A 19,716-nucleotide genomic window follows, 5' to 3' on the forward strand; every position below is an offset into this window, starting at 1 on the left:
AAAAAGACCCATATTTCACACAATATACAAAAACTAACAACATAGTGTAAAGACCTAAATGTAAATTCCAGACCTATAAAGACCATCAGTGAAAAATAGGGGCAAATTTAGGGATTCTAATACATGGCATATATAGACTATCAAACATGGCAAAACACAAACAAAAGAAGACAAAGTAGATGACTGGGACATACTAAAATCAGAAACTTATGTGCATCAATAGATTTCACCAAAGAGTTAAAAGGGAGCCTAACGATTGGTAAAATATTTATTGTAACAACATATCAGACAAGGGGATAATCTCTTAAATCTATAGGAAACTACAACACCTTTACGAAAAAGACAAATAATCCAATTAAAAACTGGGTACAGGACATGAACAGATTCTTCACCAAGGAAGACATTCAGGAAGTCAACAAACATGAAGAAATGTTCACAATCATTTGTCATTGTTGTTGTTGTTAAGTGCCATCAAGTCAGTTCCGACCCATAGTGACCCTGTATAGGGTTTCTGAGAAGTGGCTGGTGAGCTTGAACCACCGACTTTGAGGTTCAAACTAACTTTTCAGTCCAGCACATTAACCCACAGTGCCACACCAGGAGATGCAAATCAAAACAACAATGAGGAATCACACGAGCATTAACAGCGAAGTTAAAAAAAAAAAACAACAACCCAGAAAACAACAAATGTTGGCGAGGTGTGAAGGGACTGGACCCTTCTACATTACTGGTTCAACCATACTGGAAATAGTATGGTAAATCCTCAGAAAGTTGGAAAAGAAATACCATATGATCAGCAATTCCTCTACCTGGTATATATACACAAGAAATATGAGCCAGAAGATGAGTAACTATATACACACCAATGTTCATTGCAACAGTATTCACAATAGCAAAAAGATGGAGACAGCCTAAGTGCCTCTCAATGTAAAAATGGATAAACAAACTTTGGTACATATACACAATGGAATACTATGCAACCTTGAAGAATAAAGATGAAGCTCCAAACAAACAAAAAAACACCTCATAACATGATGAACCTTGAGATCCCTAGCGAGTGAAATTAGTCAATCACAAAAAGACAATTATTGCCTGAGACCATTATTATAAAAGCTTAAGAAAAGATTTCCATATTAAAAGAAAAACTCTTTTGATGCCTTCCAGGGGTGGAAGGGAGGAGACAATTATTCACAAGATCCGGGCTAGACACATGACAGCATGGGTGACAGGGAGGGCAATATACAAGGAGGGAGAGGACAGTATACAAGAAGAGGTAGGGTGGTAGATGAAGAATGAAAATAGGGTAAGACTATTAAGTGCTGTCTAGTTGGTTCTGACCCACAGCTACCCTGCATAGGCTTTCCGAAGAGGAGCTGGGGAGCTTGAACCACCAACTTGTGCTTCAAATTGATTTTGCAGACCAGTGCATTGCACAACCTTGGAACAACAGTACGCTGTGATACAGGAATCAAGATAAGTTAAGAGTCTGACTGGGTAAAGGAGGGGAAATAATGTTAAGGTGTTTGACAGTCTTATGGATATTGGTTTCCCCTGCCTACTATTGTAAAATAGATACTTAAGTGTGATTGAAATGCATACTGGGAAATCTGATTACAGAACGCTTATAAGTATGTCTTCCACCTATAACTGATTGGATTAGCTAAAAGGGGAATTAGAATTTGCCCATGAAATAAGACTTCTTGTTAAGACTCTGTGGAGTATGTAGCATTAGGTAGAATCATGAGTCCTACCCAAAACCTTCTGAGGTAGGACATTCCCACTCAAAAAGACATACAGACCAACTCAGAATGGCTAGAAGAACAGAAAATACTTATTGGAAGAAAGACTAGCAGAAAAAAACCCCAGACTGTTTGAATATTAGAACATCAAGCATGCTGTTTTCCTTGGAGGCAAGAAAGCCCATCAGGGAAAACTCCCTTGTAAGACTGAAACTCAAAGGAATCCATGAGCAGCCTAGTATGCTCTCTGGTGACCACCCTTGTCTACTTGTGAGTAGAAGTGGGGGACATGCAGTAATGAAGACATGGGCTGAGTATGATCATTTTCCATAGGCACCTGTTGACCTTGAGATGAGAGAGAGAAGAGGAAGTACTGGTTGGTCTGAAGTTTAGGGAGATATGTGAATTCCTGAACCCATGGACACTGACCTAGCCACTGGGGGTTAGAGCTGAGAGTGAAGTGGACAGCTGGTCTGAAGTGTGGGGAGGCATTTGTGAACTCTCAAAGTTGCAGATAGTACCCACTTTAGATAACTTGGATGGCTAGCTGACCAGAAGCTGACCAGTTGAAGAGTAAGACCTGGATCTTTGCTTATGGATATACTTGCTCAAAATTCCAATGAAATAGAAGGATTCTTCAATCAAGGGGGGTAAGGTAGAGTCACCACTGAATGGTTTTCCTCTTTTTCCAAATGGATCTTGTAAAAGGGGGTGGGGGATGGTGTTGATAGGATTTTATGAATCAATTTTGAGAAATTGTTATCAGGATTAATCACAGTTGTCACTACTGTAATTACAGAGGATGTACAACTGAAATGAGGGAATAGTTAATCTTTTGTGTTATTAACAGAGGACACTAGGGCCATCAAGGAGGAAGAGCATGAGATCCTATCCAGAAAAGCAGTGACAGCAGAGACAATGGCAGAGGCGATGGCATAGAGAGATAGAGCAGCTGAGGACTCTAGGTCCATGGCCTGAGAAAGGCTCTATACCTTCAGGCAGGAGGCTGGCTTGCAAAATGTGCCCTCTGGACATTTAAATGAATATACATACACATTTTTTTTTTTGTATGTGAACATCAAATATTTTTGATTTTTTGGTTTGTGAAATATCAGATGTAAATGGAAAGCAGTGGGGTGTTATAGGAGGGGAGTGTAATCTTTGAGATGAAACAAAACGTATGATTGGTTGAACGTAAAGCTGATGATCTTGTCTGTTATCTTCACTCAATTCACAATAAAAAGTTGAAAACAAATGCATAAGTATAAAAATGAAAATTGAAACAATGGAATATACTATATATCCAATTGTTAGAAAGTGACAGTGGTAAAATTAGTGTCACCACTCTAGAAAATTATTTGGCCTTCTCTATTGAAGTTGTTGTTAAGTGCGGTTGAATCAGTACTGACTCACAGCGACCTTATGAAGGAGTTGGTAGTGGGTGTGAACCACCGACCTCGTGGTTAGTAGTTCAGTGCCTATCCTACAGCACCATACCAGGACTCTTCCCTAGCATAGTAGAATATATGTATTCCAGCAATTTTACTCTCAAGAATATACCAGCTTAATGTCAGACAGATGCTCTATCTACATTTGTTTGTGCATTTGTGTTTATATATAAAGCTACACAAACACAAATCATCTGGAGCATCCCAAAATGTATAAATGAAATAATCATTGCATTGAATTTGAAATAATCCAAGAGAGAAAACAAAACTAAATTTTTAGGAAAATCAAGGTAATACTTTAGAAACTAAAGAAAAATATAATTTGCAAACAAAAATGATATATCAGTGTATTCACTGAAGTCTGTTTTTATGGTCTAGAACTCTAAACTACCCAAATGTCTATCAACAATAACAATGATAAATAAATTGCAAGTCTGCCAGCTGCTACGCAGGAGAAAGATGAGGCTTTCTGCTCCTGTAAAGATTTAAAACCTTGGAAACCTTATACAGCTTTTCAATGAATCGGAATCAACCCGACAACACTTAACAACCACAACATTCTCAATGCACAATACTATATGAGGGTAAGTTAAGAATTATTGCTACAAAATCACAGAAACCCTTACTACACAAAAATAACAAAATGTGAAGCTATTGTTTCTTACCATATCTTTCATCTAAATCTATATACTTCTGAAGGTGTTTCCGTCTATCTCTTCCCTAAAGAATTCTGTGCTTTATGTTTTCACCATGTCAAAATGCAAGTTTTGATATCCTTGAAGGACTCAAATTACGATCCTTTTCCATAGTGGTTATGAATTGGGCTGCGAGCTGCAAGGTCAGCAGTTTGAAACTACCAGCTGTTCGCGAGATAAAGATGAGGCTTTCTGCTCCCATAAAGATTTACAGGCTCGGAAACCCTGTACAGGGTTGCTATGAATCAGAACCGACTCCGTGGCACACAACAACAACTGTTTTTTGCATTTGGAGAAAAAAAAAAACAAGTCTGAAGGGGAAAGATCAGGGCTGGAGGATGGATGGAGAAAATTTTCAACAACAAAATTCTCCTATGACGTTCTTTGTTACACTCAAAGAATGAATAGGTGCATTGTCATGATGGGGGGGGGGAAGAAAATTCCCAAGTATAACTTTCCTGGCCTTTTCTCACCAATGGAATTTTCAATTTTCTTAAAGCTTCTTCATAATAACCTCTGTGTTTATTCTGTGTCTGTTAAGAACATCTATCAAGATTATCCCTCTGGAGTTCCCCAAAACATTCACTATCATCTCACGAGCGAACTTTTATGTCTTGAATTTAACTGGCCAGGCAGACACCATTGGAAGCCACCTTTCTGATTATTAAGACTTTGTTTAGAAGGCACCCTAATGAAACTAAGATAAGTGTATTACTCAGAAAACTTGTCTTTAGCCATCTACTTATTGTAGAGACATGTTTAAACATGTTTCATTTGGAATAAGCCCTTGAATGTATGAACTAGAACCCTACTAGCAGTATTTTTTTTACTTTCTTATGTATCAATGAGTGAAAAATCTACAACTATTCATAAGAGAATGATTGACTCCTTCAAAAAATAATTTTGACTGAAAGATGCCAGACAAAAAAGAATATGGTTCTATTAACATAAAGTTCAAACCTAGGCAAAACTAATTGATGCTGCTGAGTGGTTCATATAGTGTTACCCAATGGTACGTGTATGGGGGCAGAAACTAGAAGTAGACACAATAAGGGCTTCTGGGATGCTAGAAATGTTCTGTTGCTAGATCTGAGTACTTATTTTATAAAAATTAATCAAGTTCTTCCACTAATTCATAAATCATGTCAAAGTGAGCTGACTTTTACATTGGTAAAACCATTTTAAGAGAAGTTATCTAAAATAATAATTTAGAGAGATGAATTTAAATGACTGTAGTTAATTTAACTGGCCCAAGCCAAACTATCTGGCCTACTGATTGGAAGAGATCCATATCTGTGCCCATTCCAAAGAGAGGTGACCCAACGGAATTCAGAAATCATCGGACGATATCTTTGAAATGAGGGGAGATGCATAAGAACCCTAAACTTGCACATAGTACCCATTTGACCTAGCCGTGATGGCTTGATAATCAGAACTCGACTAGAGGAAGATTTTTTTAAATTGTTTTTTTTTTTTTTTAAATAAAGGAAATGAAGGTAAATTGTTACAATTTGATGAACTTGACCTATATTCAGGGAGGTAGTAGCCCTAAATACCAACAGAGAGAAAAGGAGTCTTCATTATCAAGTGTCTATGATATCCCCTCTGTACACAGGGTAGACAGGGACAGGCAACTTAGATACTAGCTACCTAAAATGTGGGTGCAATGAAGGCACAAAGTGACTGGCTTACAGGCTTTCAAGACAGAATTTAGTTTAAGAGCGTGTGAGGGAAGATATAGTACCCACTGAATAGTATTCATCTTGTTTAGATGGGTCTGGTCAAAAGAAACGGGGATAAGAGTCTTATGATTCAATAGTGAGTAACTGTTATCCTGAGTAATTGCGACTGTCACAATTGTAAATGTAGAAGTTGTGTAACAAAAACAGGGGAGTGGTTAATCTTACAGTCCAGAAACAGAGGACCCTAGGACCATCAAGAGAGAAGAGCACAAGCAGAAGGTGGGACCTTATCCAGAGAAGCAGCCACACCAAAGATGGAGGCAGAGATGGGAACATGGAGAGAGGGAGTAGCTGAGGACTCTAGATTCATGGGAAGAGAGGGACTGAGAGCTGGTGGCCAGGAGGCAGATTTGCAGAATGTGCCCTTTGGTGGTATAAATTATTATATATGCCTGAATGTTTACAAAAAAATAAATAAAAGAGCTAAAATGAATAGAGAGATACTGTTAACTGATGGTACATGGAGAGGATTATAATCATTGTAATGAAACAAGGTGTATGATTTGTTGAATGTAAAACTGATGATCTGCCCTGCAAACTTACACTCAATTCACAATAAAAACTTCAAAAATAAAAAAGACAGGCAGGTGAGGTTTTTACAAGAGGCTATGAAGGCCAACATAGAAGGCCCAGGACAAAGGGCATGCCTAGTAACTTGGAGTGGAGGTTGAAGGAAAGGTGGTGATGGCGAGTGAAAGTAGTATACTTTATGTGCTGTAACACTGTCAAGGCTAATTATTTCCTTAAATTCTTTCTTAAGATTGTATACAGCGAAGAGCTCATTAGGACCTTGGTAATTTTTATTTTTTCTTTTGGCCTTCTTGTTCCTTGAATAAATAGATTTTTCAAGCTAATGCTGTGGATTTTCCTTAAAATATATACAAGATTGTTTTTTCCCCCCCGTAAATTGAGTAGACATAGATCATGTTCCATGAAAATTGGGCAATTCTGACCAGTAGCATATTATTAAGTCATGCAAAATGCATGCATCTTTAATTTGGTAACCACTGCTTCTCTGTGTATATCTTCCGTTTTTAATTCTTAGTTATTCTATTATATATTTCTTTTGAAATACGTAACCAACTGTAAATCCATTTCAGAAGGTCATTTCAATAAATGCATAAAACATATTCTGGTAATTCTCTGAAACTCGCAGTATACTACTTTGAAGTTAGGTGAGCACTCACCCTGTAGATGTAATCCAACAAGGGGGCTCTGGTCATATGCTGCTCATCCAGGACGGTTGTTGATACTGGGTGAAGAAGGGCTGGCACTGGTAATGCCATGCACCAGTCCAACAGGCAAAGGAGCAGAGAAACAATAAACTGAAAGAAAGACACAGTATTTTATACTACAGTCTTTTCAACTTCACTACATAGCATGCTATGTAGCATTCATACATTGAGAAAAACAAAAAAGGTAGGGAAAATTTAGCTAGATAATGTGTCACCTACCTTCTTATCTGTTTCCATTGACGAGTATTCTGCACTTGGTAAAAGAAAAGCGATTGTGGCCACAAGGATCTGCATACAAAATAAATCCCCAATCAAACAGTCTATAGTAATAGTGTTGGAAGTCATAGGTGAAGAGTTCCAAGATGGCCTTATGAATAAACCTTGCTTCAAGCCTACTCATGAAAAGGTGATCAAAGTAAAGAGCCAATCAAGGGTTATGTATGATCTTGAAATTAGGAGAACCAGGGACCATGCTTGATTTCTACCCCATCCTAGTGCTGGGGATCACAGTGGACGGAAGCAACATTTCTCTCTGCATTTACCCCATGAACACTGTTAGTCCTCACACCTTTCACACTAAAAATGATAAAATTCAATTTTCTTATAAGTTACCAGATGTCTCCACTGGTTGTCTTGGCAGAGCATGCCTTTTATTCTCAACAGCATTCTTGTTTAAATGATAAATTATCTGGTTGCCTTAAAATCGAACTTTAGATTTTACAATATCTTATATTCTTATGCCCAAAGCTCCATTTCACTCTAGGTCATTCAAGGTCATGTGTCCCTGAGAAAACAAAATGATCTCACCAATGAAATTTGTCTAGGGCTGAGAGAAAATAAATCAATATTGCCTCTTCTCTTTCTGTCTCTGAAAAACCACATGGGGAAAAATCAAATTTCCTTGAAGAGTTACCACTAGATGTGTAAACAACAGAGTATGTTTTTAAAAGGGCAGCTATGAAAGTTTCCAGAAATGGATGTGCCTTACCACTTGACACCTATAGAAGATGAGTAATTGGGTGAGAGCAAACACCATCAAATGTAACCAAGCTCCGGAGCCTTACTGTTCAGATGATTCTTCCTATGCTTTTTGTCTCCCTCCCCTACAAACATCCCACTGAAGTTATTGTAAGAGTAATACCATTATTGGTTGGTAATCAAGCTTATTGCAGAAAGCATGGTTCAGGGCTGTAGTTGGCCAGAGAGTCCTCTTTTAGACAATCCCTGGCCACTGGAAGGGCATCATAACAAGCTGCCTATTCCTTGTTGGAACCAACCAAATTGCTTTCGATAAATGAAGTTCCATTGACAAAAAGTCTCTTTGTTGTAGTAGTGCCTGCCTTTCAAACTTCCCAAGTGTATGCCTCTGCCCTGGGACACTGGGGGCTTCTTTCCACATACTTGACATCAAGAACCTATTCAATATAATCTTACAACAAACAATTCATGTGGCAGTTTTATAGTAGTTTCTCTAACAGTTATTTGAACGTCTACAATTAATTAACTATCAAATAAAAAAAAAAAGAAATGCTTATTATGTTTTATAATTACAAAAAAAAGACTTACTTCTGCAATTTTCCGAGGCATAGAAGTTTCAAACATTTGAAGCTTTTCCCAGTAGGAAACCAACAACTGAAGCACATCACAAGCTACTTGAGCCACAGTTTTGTTAGGAAACTATTAAAGGAAACAAAACACAAACACAAATAACATAACTAAATAAGCATATGATTCCTTAGGAAGATCAATATAGGGTTACATGTTTGTTTTGCATAAATTGATGAAAAATATGTCCTATTACCAGATAGCTTACACATGATTACACAAACCATCATTCTCTAACTGCCTCTTATTGAGCCTAGTTATATTAACATTCTACAGAAGTAAGTATCTGTCATTTAATCATTTGTAAGTTTAAACCATATTTCATATGCCTTCTTCAGATCACATAAATCATACTTCTGATAAATGAGAGGAAATTAAAATGTAATGCATTACTGGGTATCCACTGTGTGTGGAAGCTTTTATGAGAATTTTACTAATTCTCTCATTGAAAAATCTTCATTAACAGCTCTGCAAGGTAGGTGTTATCTTCATTATACACATGGAGAAACAGGAATTTGAGCAAATGACTTTCTAGCCTGTGAAAGAAAACTTAAACCATGTAAAATACTAAGAAATGTGTGATATTAGAAACTACAAAAAAATAATTCACAGGTTAGAACATAATTAATTACTTTGAATATGTGCTTTAAGGTGACCACCAAAGTCTTTGAGAGGTTCTGTTCTTTTGAGCTAGCATTTCAAGGGATGCAATCTGTAAGGTCCCTTGGCTATCACACTTCTCCATGCTGGGATGCATGAAAGGGGTGAGGGCACCCTTTTCTGGCCACACTGCTAACCACACCTAAGTATCTAGAGCAGAAAGGCTTGTTGCTGACCTCATGTTCCTGCTATTGTTAACTGCTGTTGAGTAGGTTCTGATTCATAGCGACCCGGTATAGGCTTTTCAAGAAACAGCTCATGGGCTTGAACTACCAACCTTGTGGTTAGGAGTTTGCTTATCCTACAGCGCCACACCAGAACTCTAGGGAAACCTCTGGATACATACTTCCATACCAGGAGCTCTGTGCCATGTGATATGGACAACCTTGACATTTGCACCACACAAAACTACAGATAGGCTATATTGAGCACCACAGTGACACATATATAGGATAAGGAGGAAGGTAAGGGAAAGGTAATTAACTTAAATAGTACAGAATAAATAGCTATGTACACCCATACTGAGGTATCTGCCCCCAAGAGCTATTCAGTCTCACTCTGGCCACACAGACCCCAGATGACCTGGCCCCCACTAGCCTCTCTCCATCCCTCAAATACTCTTATTTCTAACCCAGAGCCTTTGCACCTGCTCCCAGCTTTACCTGGGACGCTCATGCCTCACGATGAACGTGGATGACACCGCTACATCTTCAGACATCTTTTGCATGAGGTCACTGCGACCATCCCCAGGAATTCTCCCCAACACCAGCTCTTCAGCTTTACCCTGCTCCCTGTTCTAGTTGCATGATAGCATGAATGACTCTGGGAGCTGATCTTAGGGATTGCTTGCTTGTTCCTTTATGAGTTTATTTTCCTGTTCACTATTACATCCCTGATGCCTAACACAGCCTGTTAAAGGAAATATATGGTGTATTTGAAGAGTAAGTGGAACCAGGATCACTGGAAATGTTTCTGTTGTACGACACTGGAAAAAGTCACCGGGCAGAAGGACAAAGCTGGCATGGTTCAGGAAGCCAGAACAGGTCACGGGAATGTGATGAGAGGAGTTATCAGAGGCAACAGTGAGGCGCTCAGTGTGGCAACAAGAAGGGACTAGTATATGCTGGACTGCTCAAGGTTGGAACGTAGGATCATTCAGGTTTTTGCTCTGGAGTTTTGAGAAAGTTCAGTTATCACCTCCATTAATACAATGACAACATTTATCTCACAACTGCGAACTGCACAAAAGCATGAGCACAGTGGCTGGCAGAGACAAGGCCCTTGCTAAATCTGGAAGTAGAAATAGCAAGAATGCTTACTGTCACCATTATTTCTAAGCAGGAGCTAGGGAATGGCTGGCAGACTCTGAGCACTTGTTTCAGAAGCAGTCTATCAGCCCATTTAAAAGCTCAGGTGTGACTATAATGCTGCACAGATATGCTTTTGGTGCATGGCTGTGGACAAATGACTCAATTTCTCTAGGCCTGTTTTCGTGGGTGTAAATTAGGGACTGTAACATCTACCTTACAGAGCTATGGTGAAGTCTGATGAAAGTATTTAGATAATTTACTATTAATCTGGCCCAATACTAAGTAACCAATAAATAATAGTTCTTTTTATTAACAAACAAGGAAAGATGTCCTAAAAATGTCTAAGTTTGAGTATCCACATGGTCCCTAGTATTCAGGACCCCTGGCTTGCAGCTGTTGAGGTCTTTCTGTGGTCCTGCTGTGGAGATCAGGGCAGGAAAGCCCATTTTCTTGTGACTCTACCTCGCAGATAACAAGTGTCCTCCTTATGCAGGAGTTACCCAGCCACCAGAGCAACCAGGAAACCAGGCACAAAGGTTGGGTTGGGAAATGCCCAGGTTCTTGATGAGCAAGCAGACTTATGTGGCCTCTCCTGAGACCCTCACAGTAAATTCAACACAGCTTTCAGAATAAAGAACTTTGAATCACCACCTCAAACAAAGACAGGACTGACTAATGTAAACTAAAATTAATCTCAATACCTTTGTTCTGGTTTACTGTTAAATAAACATCATGAATTGGTAAATACCTTTAGAGTTACGCCTATCACATTGATGGCTTCTTTCACCTGTGGATGGCTTGTACAGTGTGCAAGTTCTTCACAAATCCAGACCCCGAGAGAACAAATGGCAATGCATCTTTTTTTAAAAAAGGAAAACTATCATGAAACTTAAGATATTAAATAATGAGGAAATACTTCAAAATAGCAAAACTTATACTTTACATTCATAGCACATCTCACTGAGAGAAAAGTTACCCTTAATGGGTCAGTTTTTAGGACAAATAAGAATCTTGCTATTGGTAAGTATTTAGTTATTTAAAAATCAAATGGCCTATTTTTCGTTAATTTTCATATCACTTATTTTAATTTAAACTAGTATTTTATAGTTCATATTCCTAGACATTTTTGAGGAATCAAAAATAAGAATCTTAGAAAACTATTGATGTTTTTGAGTTTGTAATTGTTTTCCTTACAATAAGATGCACAACATCTACACCACAAACAGAAGACAAACCCTGTGGTTTATTTTAATACATATTTGAATACAACTCTCAAAATATATTTGTTTTATCTTTTAAACAATAATAGTCTTCAATTAGCATAATCCTTCAAAAATTGGTAGCGCAGTGGTTACGAATAGGGCTGCGAACCGCAAGGTCAGCAGTATGAAACTACCAGCTGCTTTGCGGGAGAAAGATGAGGCTTTCTGCTCCCGTAAAGATTTACAGCCTCGGAAACCCTGTTCAGGGTCACTATGGGTCTGAACCAACTTGATGGCACTTAACAACAACAACAACATAGATCAATTTTAAGTGGTAGTACTCTTTGGAATCGATATGGTTCACTGTTTTGTGTAATGATACAAAAATGATAAAATGATCTTTCTGTCAATTTTCTTTTGATGACATATACAAAAATTCAAATACCTGCTTCCAAATCTGCTCATTTTCAGAACAAAAACCCATGGCCATCAAGTAGATTCAGACCACAATAACAATACAGGATCAAACAGAACTGCCCTGTAGAGTTTCCAAAGCTATACATTTTTATGGAAGCAGATAGCCACACATTTCTCCTCTGGAACAACTGGTGGGTTTGATCCACTGACTTTCAGTTAGCAGTCAAGTGCTTAACCACTGAGGCACCAGGATTCCTTTTCAGAACAAAAAGAGGACTCAAACTACTGAGAAATGGTCTAAAATGTTATCTGCATCTGCTGTATTGTATAACAAGAGAATAAGTATAATGCCAATCAAATGGTACTAACTGCTCAGGACTTCATACTGAAAGTTCCTTTGTATTTACTATCATTTTGCGTTGAAAAACACTGCATTTTGAGTATGTTCTGATGTATACACCTTCACTGAAATAAAATAATTTAAAAAAATCAGTACTTTTAGATTGTATCATATTTCACAAGATTCTGACATGTCCAACCAGAACAGATGAAGTTCTTTATAGTTTATTTACATGGATTAAAACCCCCTTGGGGATCATGTCACTGTTCCACTCCATAAAAGGGACCAAGCCAACTCCATAAAAGCAGTATAACTCAATTACGAGGTGTGTCAGGTTTTTCTTTTATTTATCAGCACCATTATTATAGAGGAGTTCTGTATGATCCTAACCCTTAGCTTTCTTTACTGCATTGTTCTTGTCTTATTCTAGTTAAGTACCATCAAGTCAGTTCCAACTCATTGCAACCCCATATAGGGTTTTCAAGGAGCAGCTGGTGGGTGTGAACTGTTGACCTAGTGGTTTGCAGTCCAGTGCTGATCCTACAACACCACATCAGGAGAACTCTTTACTGCATGTTATTGTTGTATGCCACCGAGTCACTTCCGACCCATAGCAACCCTGTATAGAGTTTCCAAGGAGCAGCTGGTTAGCTTAAATTGCCTACCTTGCTGTTCAAACCGACCTTGCAGTCCAGCGCAATCTGAACTGTCTCAATCTCTTTCTCTTTGCCTAATCCCTATTTTTATTCTTAATCTCGAAAGTGCTCTTTACATTCTTCGTTTGCAGTCATTCAATGTACTTGGTATTCTTTTGAAAGCTCTATTTCCCTCTAGTTCAATCCAAACTATGATTATTCAATCTACTAAAATGTATAAAATTATGAAGGTTAGTCAAAAAGTATTGCTTAAGAAAATCATAGAAATCTTTACTGAACAAAAAATATCAAAATGCAAAGCTATTGTTTCTTAACATATCCTCCAGCTAGGTCTATCCATTTCTGAAGGTGGTATTACCATCTTTCTAATCCTTCCATAGAGACTTCTACGCTCTTTAATTTAAACCACATCAAAATGGCAGTTTGGGCATCCTTGAGATACTCAAATTGTAATCCTTTTCATTGTTATTTGTTTTGGGAACAAAAAGAAATATGAAGGGGCAAGATCAAGGCTGGAAGGCAAATGAGGTAAGGTTTCCCAACAAAATTCTCATAGGATAGCTCTTGCTACTTTTGCACAACATTCCTAGCCATTTTCTTACCAATGCAGTTTTTAATTTCATTAAAACTTATAATTTGTTGTTGTTATGTGCCGTGGAGTCGGTTCCGACTCATAGCGACCCTGCACAGGGTTTCCGAGGCTGTAAATCTTTTACGGGAGTAGAATGCCTCCTCTTTCTCCCGTGGAGCCGCTGGTAGTTTCGAACTGCTGACCTTGCGGTTCACAGCCCGATTCGTAACCACTACGCTACCAGAGTCCTCATAATTGTTTTTGAGAAAATCTATCAAGATTACTCCTATGTGATCCAAAAAATCAGTCACTATAACCTTCCCTGCTTTGAAGTTAACTTAATTTAGCAGATCCCCTCAGAAACCACCACTTTAATTACACCTTACTCTCTGGATCCTGTTGTTGTTATGAAGTAAATGCAAAAGCTGCCCCTGATTAAAATTTGTTGTATAAAATTTTCTTCTATAGCTTTGATATTGTTTTTGAAGACTGATGGAAGGCTCAGCTCTGAGCTAGCTTATCTTTGCGCAACAATTTTGGCACTCAAGACAAAAACTTGATGAGGCCAAGGTGTTCATTTAAAATTGAAAATGCTCATTCATGTGAGATCCTAACTTCAGTAGTTACTGCATCGATGGCAATTCTATTGTCTTCTTCCAAGCATTCTGGAATTCTATACGGTTTACTTATTTGCTGAGGTTAACAAACCTCTTTTGGATCAACAGTGAGGTCTTCCTAATCAACTAAAACCCATTTTATTCTATGGGGTAACATTCAGTAAGCTGTTGCAAAGGAAAGCTTCAGTGATTTTGGAAGACACCACTTGAGTTTTGTTAAAAATGTGTTAATAGCTTTGACCTAAAAAATGCCCCCTCTCCCCCAGCATGGCCCAAAAAGTAATCCCTTTTCTTTTTTTAAGACACACTAAGTTATGGTGTTGGAGGAGAATATTGAAAGTGCCATGGGCTGCCAAAAGAACCAACAGATCCAAGAAGGCGTCCTTGGAGGCCAAGACGGCCAAACTTCGTCTATCATACTTCAGAAATATTGTCAGGAGGGACCAATCTCTGGAGAAGGATATCATGTTTGGTAAGGTGGAGGGTCAGAGAAAAAGAGGAAGACCCCCAACGAGATGGATTGGCCAAGTGACAGCATCGATGGACTCAAGCGTGGCAACAGTAGTGAGGCTTGCCCAGGATCGGGCAGTGTTTCGTTCTGCTGTGCATAAGGTCGTTATGGGTTGGTCGGTACCAACTCGATGGCACTGAACAACAACAAGAAGGAGTACTGGGGTGATGTGGCTCAGCACTGGACTACGAATCACAACACTTGTGGTTCTACCCCATCAGCCACTCCTTGGGAACCCTACACAGGGTCCCTATGAGTCAGAACTGATTCAATAGCACTTAACAAGAACTAAACTAAGTCAAGCGGGTTAATGAGAAAATGTGTCTGCAGCCATCAGAGATAGCAGAGACATATTCAAACATGTTATGTTTGGAATACACCCATGCATATATGAACTGGAATCCTAGTAGCAGTACATTTTGACTTACCCTCACAGATCCCAAATCATATTTTCACCTTTTTACAGGATCTCTTTATTTACAGACACCCTTTTTCTTTGTGTTTGTATATGTGTATATCTCATGACTCAATGAAGGAATCAAAATGGAAATTTTCAAACTTTAAAATGAAATGGTAAAAACATTATATATCAAAACTTTAAAAATACAAATAAAGTAGTGCCTAAAAAATAAACACATACAGGTATTCCTCTCTTTCTGAAAGATCCCTTTATGCCTATGTTAGTATTGTTTTGTTAGCCAAAAGAAATCTGAGTAGGATTTTTGCTTTATGAATATAGATGAAAAGTGAAACTAGTGTTCCGAGTTTGTTTTGCAGTTAACCATTAAAGAGGTATGTAGCAAGAGTAGTGTCGCCAGGAACTTCAACATCTCACCATCAAGTCACTGTACTTTTGAATGCTACATGCAAGTGTGATTTTAGGTTTTATGTGTTATTTGGTATGATTTGGTAGGTTAATTTTTGGGCCTGGAAACACTCAAATTGGTTTTTCACATACAAATTAATGGTAACTGTTTTTGCTTTATGACATTTCAATTTAAGAAAAGATTCAGAGCAATACTGTACTTTTTGATAGAGCAAAAATATAAAGAAAATAAACGGAAAGTAGGAAACAAAATTCTTGAATTGAGAACAAAGATATATCTATTATTTAAAAACAAAAATAAAAATGACAAATCTTTGGCAAGACTAATAAGACAAATCAGATTAAGTCCAAAAATGTTAGAGATTAAAAAGCAGATATAAATATAGATGTGACAAAGATAAAAGGTAATAAGTGAATAAAAACACATATATACAAGTAAATTTCAAACTTAAAAAAATGGACAAATAACTAGAAAATTTTAGTTTACCAAAACTATCAATGAATAGGGAATTCTGGCAGCATAATGGTTATGAATCAGTCTGCGAACCGCAAAGTCGGCAGTTCGAAACTACCAGCTGTTCCACAGGAGAAAGATGAGGCTTTCTGCTCCCGTAAAGATTTACAGCCTTGGAAACCCTGTACAGGGTTGGATGAGTAGGAACCGACTCCACGGCATATAACAACAACATCAATGAAAAGCAGTGGAATACTATCAGAATACAGAATATATAGCTTCAGAATACTGCCAGATATAGTGGCAGAAAATGAGTTTCTCAGGTTGGAAGTTCTGACTCTTATCATAGCAACCCTGTATAGGGCTTCTGTAGAGTGGCTGGTGTATTTGGACCACTGATCTTGTGGTTCAAACAGATCATAAGGTGGAGTACTTGTCCTATGGTGCCACACCTGGACTCATATAATTTTCCTTTGTTTTACACAGATAACACATTATATATAATCTTGTGTACTGTATTCACTTAATAATAATATAATATCATCAAGCAAAGCAATTTTTGACATAAATTCCTATTATACTTTTTAGTGGGTGTAAGACAGTGACTTTTGACTTTAGTTGTTCACATATACATGTGCGTGTTAAAATTATAAAACCGTTTACCTTCAATTCAACATTTACCTTGCACATTCATTTGGCTCCTCCATGGCATTCTTCAGTAAAATATTTATGAGGTAACGCTAAAAACACAAATTAAGTAAAATAAAAGCTTAGTTTCACAGTTTGTTCCTCACACCTGCTGACTATGATCCAGACGGTCAGGAACTCGGGAATGACCACGGAGCACAAAAAGCTCCACCAGGGAGAAGCTGAGAGGTTTATCCCGACACGCAAAGTGAGTTGACTATTAAAAATGGATTATAAATCTATAGTTTCTGGTATAAATTCTTAGGAGAGGGAAACACAAAAGGATGAGGATGGGGGCAGAAAAATGTGGGGTTTCAACCAGGGCTTCCCTGAGAAACTGAGAATAAGTGAGCATAAAAACTGAGAGGAGAGTATGTACCTGGGTGGACAATGGAAACGTAGCAAAGCAAATGAGATTTCTAGGTAGAAAATTCTCCATTACTTTAGACTTTAATTGGAAACAACACATTATATACTATCATGTATTTTAGAGAGCTACATAAATTCTGAGAGTTGAAAGCATTTTTATTTGCTCTACATTCATTTGAAGAGAGAAAAATGCTTACTTTTCATTTATTCCCCAAGAAATAATTTAGAATTTCACAATATTAGTATTACTTAATGAGGCAATAGTGAAAATTGAATATTTATTTCAATTATTTTTTAAGTTCATTTCATTTTCTAAAGCAGCATAGCATAATTAGGCCAATAAAATACAGAGGCTTACTCATTATGTAATTATGATCCATAGGGATGATAAACAGATGTAGTAAAAAAATTTTTAAATAAATAATTATTAGTTATAACAATATGTTCTGAATCTAGTAAATTTCTTCCTCCTAGAAACAACTATTGAAACATTTAAGGTATTTGGCAAAACTTCAGGGATAAGTAGTAGATCTATTCACAATAATGGAAGTGATAATTATACAGCTATACTTTTTAAATACTAAACTTGAGATTCAGTAAAATAGATTATTACCTTGACATCTTCGGTTCCTGTGACAACCTCATTAACGTCTGGCACTGACTGTAGCAGTGGGATCTCTTGATAAGTGTTTGGAAAGCAGACAAGCGAACCGAGAATGGTGAGGGCTTCCGAACGAGGAGCCTATACAAAGGTAGTCAACACACACATTTTTATAAGTTAGAAACTTCAGAAAAGGGACAAATGATATCTGATCATTTCCACCCAGGTGAATATTTAAGCAAGAGACATTTGCCAAAATGAAAGGCACATTCCAAAGGAAAGAAAGATATTACTTCATGTGTAGAAAAACAATTGTTGTAAAAACTGATGTTCAGATTCATTCAATCAAAGGCAAATGATTCAGGCATGATTCTTTAAAAACATTCTTGTTAGCTTTCATGCTATTGAAAGAGTAGTAAATAAGAGTTAAGGAAAATTCATAATGAAGAATAATAGGTGGAGCTAACTGTCAAATTCTAGGGAAAGAGAGAAGGTATCATTGATCAAATTTCCTGTGTCTCACACCAAGAACTATTTTGTGAAATAATGTAAAGTATATGGAATCCTGGAGTCCTGGTGTGGCACTATGGGTTAATGCACTGGACTGACTGCAAGGTTGGCGGTTTAAGCTCACCAGCTGCTCCTCAGAAACCCTATATACAAAGTCGCTATGGGTCATAACCAACTTGACGGCACTTAACAACAACATATGGAATCCTGGTGTGGTTCTGTAGGATAAGCACTGGATTGTTAACTGCAAGGTTGGTGGTTCAAACCCACCAGCTGCTCCTCAGAAACCCTATACAGGGTTGCTATAATCAGAACTGACTCGACAACATTTAACAACAACAACAAAGTACAGTTACTTGGTTGTCATTAATAGAATTAGGTAAATTATTAAAGGAGGCATTTCACTAGATTTCCATTTTAACTCAGCCAACACTTACTTGTAGCTATAATTAGCCAAGAATAGGATGCGATGCTCATATTGCAAACAAATGTCATGCATTCATTCATTTGTCCATCTGTCTGTCTACCCATCTACTATTAGCCAATAATTATACTGATGGTCCTAACACTCTAGAGTTCTCATTCTGTGCTATTCTAACTGTTAGACATGCATTACCTCATTGAATCCTCTCAACAACCAACCAATGAGGGGAATACTATTATTATTTTCATTTTGAATGTGAGAAAATTGAGACTCAGAAAAGTTAAATAACTTTTCAAGTTCATATATCTCATAAGTGATGGATGGACCCTGGATTTGATATTCAGGTCATCTAATCGTTGGGCCCATACTAAGTCTATATTACTAAGCACTTGGGATACTATTATCTTCAGAGAAATGATAGTATGGTATGTTGGTGGGGGAGTAGAGGCAAATAAACAGTGAAATGCAGTGCAACAATGGATGTTCTATGAAGGCCAACAATGGTGTACCATGAGTGTCCAGTACATTCACCTTGAACCCAGCTTGGTTCACACAGTCAAATGAAAGGCATACAAATGGATATTCTATTCAACCCAAAATGATGCAGTGACTAGTTTTGTTTAGGAAGGTTAGCAAACACTCAAATAGTTTGGTGTTAAGAACGGGGATCCTAGCCACACTAGGAGTCCTGGTGTGGCGCTGCAGTGCCAGGTCAGTTTGAAACCACAAAGTCTACAGTAGTTCATACCTGGACACTATGGGTCAGAACCAACTTGATGGCACTTAACAACAATAACAAGAGCTGGAAAGGATGAGTAGGAGCTGTCCATGAAGGTGGGAGTAAATGAGCAAAGATGAGGGAGGGAGACAAGTAGGTAGGAGGGGACCCACAGGCCATATGGCATGTGCTCTCATCTCATAACCTGAGCCCTGGAGGAGTGTGCTGTGAATGGACACTATCAGAGGGGACAGGAATCAGGCAGTTTAGTGAAATACAGCCTAAGTAAGAATCCCAGCACAGCAGAAAGGGGCAATAATATCAGGGATAGAGTCACTGCATCAATAATATCAGGGATAGAGTCACTGCATCAATAATA

General features: G+C 37.8%; 1 protein-coding gene across 1 annotated transcript in view; it reads right to left on the reverse strand.

The window, feature by feature from the left end:
* RALGAPA2 (Ral GTPase activating protein, alpha subunit 2 (catalytic)) overlaps positions 1 to 19,716 on the reverse strand; it is a 535,657-nt gene that overhangs the window by 199,537 nt on the left and 316,404 nt on the right. The window contains exons 25-30 of the mRNA XM_006860649.1: positions 17,698 to 17,826; positions 16,710 to 16,768; positions 11,183 to 11,291; positions 8,426 to 8,536; positions 7,079 to 7,147; positions 6,812 to 6,949 (exon numbers count right to left, since the gene is read on the reverse strand). Coding sequence (XP_006860711.1) covers positions 6,812 to 6,949; positions 7,079 to 7,147; positions 8,426 to 8,536; positions 11,183 to 11,291; positions 16,710 to 16,768; positions 17,698 to 17,826 — 615 coding nt within the window. The remainder of the gene's footprint in view (positions 1 to 6,811; positions 6,950 to 7,078; positions 7,148 to 8,425; positions 8,537 to 11,182; positions 11,292 to 16,709; positions 16,769 to 17,697; positions 17,827 to 19,716) is intronic.

The sequence above is a fragment of the Chrysochloris asiatica genome, unplaced genomic scaffold, assembly GCF_000296735.1.
Source record: "Chrysochloris asiatica unplaced genomic scaffold, ChrAsi1.0 scaffold00039, whole genome shotgun sequence".
NCBI lineage: Eukaryota > Metazoa > Chordata > Mammalia > Afrosoricida > Chrysochloridae > Chrysochloris > Chrysochloris asiatica.